Here is a 4,130-nt window from a genome sequence, read left to right as displayed (position 1 = left end):
GAGTTTAGGTGCCAAAACCTCAACGTCTGGTGTTAAAATAACTGGATACCCTGATCAGATGATTGGAGAGACCGGCTGAAGCTATAAGGTCTCATTGGCTCTACTATATACGCAGGAGCCTGTACACCTAAGGGTTTCAATAATAATAAATTTACTGATCAAACAGTTAAGAAGTGTCCAAAACTATGCTCTAATAGGATTTTTTTTAAAGTTTCTATTTATGCTTTTACAAAATTTGCAAAACGATGTCCAAATAAATACAGTGTACTTGTCCTTCAATGCCAAACCTGTAACCTACATACTTTGAGTTGGTGTATGTATTTTAGATGTCTCAAAATTTTATACTATTTTTCAGATTTAGTAACTGTATAGTCTTTGATCCACGTTAACCTTACAAACATCTGGTAACTCTAACAACAGATGCACAGAAACATAACATCAAATCGCCTCTGTCAGTGCAGTGGCTGTGGCTACAGTGTAGCTTGCCATCACCAGTGTGTGAATGTGTGTGTGAATGGGTGGATGACTGGATGTGTAAAGCGCTTTGGGGTCCTTAGGGACTAGTAAAAAAGTGCTATACAAATACAGGCCATTTACCATTTACCAAATGAACATCAGAAGGGGGAAAGCCACATATACCCAGATGATTAAGGGGCACTTCTTTACAGCTCAAGGCACACTTGCAAAAGGCATTAGGTGCATCACAGACTAAAACACTAAACGTGAACACTTCCCCAGCAACCCATCTCTGTCTGAGGATCTTGATTCCATAGCACTCTAACCCTGACAATAATCCTGGATAGGCACTGACAGATTGTGAACATAAACAGATTGTGAACTACTGACCTCGCACTGACTGTCATGAAGTGTCCCACGTAAAGAACTCCACTGATGTCACTGTGGACCTCTACCAGTATGATGCCATCTCATCACTGGTTCATACAGCCCTGAAACACCTGGAAAATAAGGAGTTTTATTTATATGTGCTTTTACTGGATTTCACTGCCTTTGACACAACCCACAGACTGCAGTGCAAAAACTCTCAACACTAGGTGTGAGTTCCTCCCTCTGCAAACAGGTTCTGGATTTATTAGCCAACAGGACACAATTCAAAAATGTATATTTTCAGGAACAGAAAATGATAACTGTTTCCTAATCATGATGTTGCAGTCTATTGTATCATAGCTTGCTGTTTTGTTTTGTTTTTTTGGAGAAAAAAAAAACGCAACGGACGTGACGTGTCTATATCTCGGCCAATCACAAGTCAATGGGCGGGACTAAATATGAACCAGCGGAGGATTCAAAATGAAGATGGCGGCTGAAAATGGTTCCCCAAACAATCACAAACTCGAAAGAAAGTAAGGACTTTTTGATTAATTTGACAAAGATGAACACGTTACAGTGCTGCTGAGTAAACTATGCCTCCATCAGAGGATTAGTACTAACAAAACAAAACTCTGTTTTTACTACTTTGCACTGGGACTTGTGTTTTTTCCCTGTTAGCAATAGCCAGTGGAGCTAAGTTAACCTAGCAACAGTTTATACTAACATAAGCTAATGTTAATTCGATAATTCACGCAGTCTTACTCTTAAGGCTTTATTCTCGGGCCAGCTCGAAGTTTTATCATTTCAAGTGGACATTAATCTATGGCGTATGTGTTTCCTTTAACAGGGAGACAAAATGCAATGTGTTTATCAGTCAGGAAAAGCCGAACCAGCCTGTCATCTTTAACCCTGACTTCTTCGTGGAGCGGCTGAGACATGAACATCCGCAGGCTTTCACGGAGCTGGTACTTAGCAACATCACTCGAATGATAGATCTCCCTGGGGACGAGTTTGCCCAGCTTACTGGAGACTCTGAGCCTAGAGTCCCCTCATCCAGCGGCTTTCTACGCTCCTTTAACTTCCTGAAACGGAAAGGTTAGGCCATAAGAGTCTTCGTTATGCACACATGTTAACCGCCTTTGAAACGGTATTTTGAATAAATATGATTTATGTAATGCTTATATTCTTTTGTTAATGATTTCCTGAGGGAGAAAGCAGAGTTGTGTGGAGTTTCTCAGTCATGTAATTTTATTTCTAAGGCTGAAATAATTTAGTAGTTAAGCAATCAGTACATAATTTACCATAAGCAAATATGATAAGATTGCTTGTTCCTGCTTATGGGGAGTTTAGGGGGGCATGAAAAAGAAGGCAGCATCTAACCCTCACAAATGAAAAGCAAGAGTAATCCAGTGTTTATTTTGGTTAAGCAAATCATCTCTCATCTAATTATTCATCAGGTGATGAACAATAAGGACTGAAGACTAAAGCGCTTTAGATTTTCATCAAGTCATCTTGTAGTTATAATTTGCCTCTCACATCTTTCTATTTTGACTAGAATAGGTCCATTTGTACACAAAAAGCCTACAATCAGCCTTGATGTGTCATTTGATTTCTTGCAGACAAAGGAGTCGTTTTTGGTGCACCATTAACTGAAGAAGGAATCGCACAGATCTATCAGCTCATTGAGTACCTGAATAAAAGTGAGTATTGATTCACCTGCTCATATAACGTGACATTAAATGAACCGTATCATCCAGAGTGTTTTGTGATATTGCCCCTTTGCCTATGTCACCTCCAGAGGCAAAGAAATTCTTAACAATATTATTTTTTGAAACACGATTAAAATAACTGGATTATACTAAATCGTATATGTCAAGCATCACACTTTTTACTTGCTCTGTAACTTAGTTTAAGCATTGAATTGCCATGAGGTCATGGTTTATTTCTAGAAAGCAATGATGTCATTCACTGAAAGTGGACACTGGATGAAAATGTTTGAATCAATAATTTATCTGAAAGCACTTTGCTCTTGCTGACTCCCTCCTTCCATTTACTTCTCTCCATCACTCACCTTACTGCTGTGTCTTTGGCTCTCTGTGTCTCCTTCACTGTGTGTCTGCCTACCTAAACACCCTCCACCCTCCCCCTTTCTGGCTGTCTCTCTCCATCTTTCTCTCCCACCCCTCAGACCTTCATGTGGAGGGGCTGTTTCGTGTGCCAGGCCACAGCTTAAGGCAGGCAGCCCTGAGGGAGATGCTGAACACTGGGGCAGAGATAGATCTAGAGACAGGCGATTTCCACCCCAATGATGCCGCAACATTGCTCAAGGCCTACTTGGGAGAGCTTCCAGAGCCTCTGTTGACACACAGACACTATCATGCTCATCTGAAGATTGGAGGTGCTGGTTGGCTCGTGCACAGATCTTTGTCATTCAGATTAATGCACGGTCAGGAAAAATATTGCTTACCTGTGCTTTGTAATATTTTTCGTCACTTGTTTTTAGAGTTGACTCGCTTTGATGATCAAGGGGATAAGACAAATGTGCCAGATAAGGAACGCCAGATCGAGGCGTTTCAGCTCCTGTTTATGCTTCTCCCATCTGCCAACCGGAGCTTGTTGAAGCTGCTGTTTGATTTACTGCACAGCACAGCTCGCAATCAGCACTCCAACAAGATGTCTGCTATCAATTTAGCCAAGATGTTTGCTCCACACATCATCTGGCCCAAAAATGTAAAGACCTTAGGTTCATTTTGTTCTGTCTTCCGAAACACTGTTTGCAGTCAAATGAACCATGACAAATAATAATAATAATACTACTAGCTTTTTGTGTTTCTTTGTGACCTCTTCTTCTTCTTTTAATTTTGCAGGTAATGGCAAGTGATCTTCAGGGAGACATAGAAAAACTCAATAATGGCATAGCATTCCTTATTAGACACTCACAAAAACTGTTCAAGGTAAGCTCCCCAGGCATTGATCACTTATTGCATCAGTGTTGTTTAACTTATGAAAAAATAAACAAAAAGCTTTTTTTTTTTTTTTTTTTTTTTTGCTTTTTTTGACAATAGAAAAATCAAAATGTAACATTATTTCCTTTTAAAACAAAACCCAGGCAGGTCTTATCAATTAAACGTTATTAGGTGTCATATAAACAGGCACCTAGATGGTATCTCACAACCATATGCCATGTATTATAACAATATGTCTTCTCTTTACTTAATGAAAGTTTCATAATAAGGGCCTTTGTCGCCAGGGTTACAAGTACAAACAAACGTGATAGAGAGCAAGAACACAGAAATTATATATAT

The 4,130-nt window shown here is 39.6% G+C and overlaps 1 protein-coding gene across 1 annotated transcript in view; it reads left to right on the top strand.

Annotated features, from left to right (window-relative positions):
- Positions 1 to 1,271: 1,271 nt before the first annotated feature.
- LOC102195148 (rho GTPase-activating protein 19-like) overlaps positions 1,272 to 4,130 on the top strand; it is a 5,450-nt gene continuing 2,591 nt past the window's right edge. Inside the window, exons 1-6 of the mRNA XM_005743851.1 lie at positions 1,272 to 1,358; positions 1,673 to 1,920; positions 2,445 to 2,525; positions 3,014 to 3,223; positions 3,329 to 3,555; positions 3,693 to 3,779. Coding sequence (XP_005743908.1) covers positions 1,306 to 1,358; positions 1,673 to 1,920; positions 2,445 to 2,525; positions 3,014 to 3,223; positions 3,329 to 3,555; positions 3,693 to 3,779 — 906 coding nt within the window. The 5' untranslated portion in view covers positions 1,272 to 1,305. The remainder of the gene's footprint in view (positions 1,359 to 1,672; positions 1,921 to 2,444; positions 2,526 to 3,013; positions 3,224 to 3,328; positions 3,556 to 3,692; positions 3,780 to 4,130) is intronic.

The sequence above is a fragment of the Pundamilia nyererei genome, unplaced genomic scaffold (assembly GCF_000239375.1).
Source record: "Pundamilia nyererei isolate P.nyererei 1_Seehausen unplaced genomic scaffold, PunNye1.0 scaffold00136, whole genome shotgun sequence".
In the NCBI taxonomy this organism is placed as follows: domain Eukaryota; kingdom Metazoa; phylum Chordata; class Actinopteri; order Cichliformes; family Cichlidae; genus Pundamilia; species Pundamilia nyererei.
The sequence above is the reverse complement of the archived record's forward strand: the minus strand, read 5'-3'. Positions and strand labels throughout refer to the sequence as shown.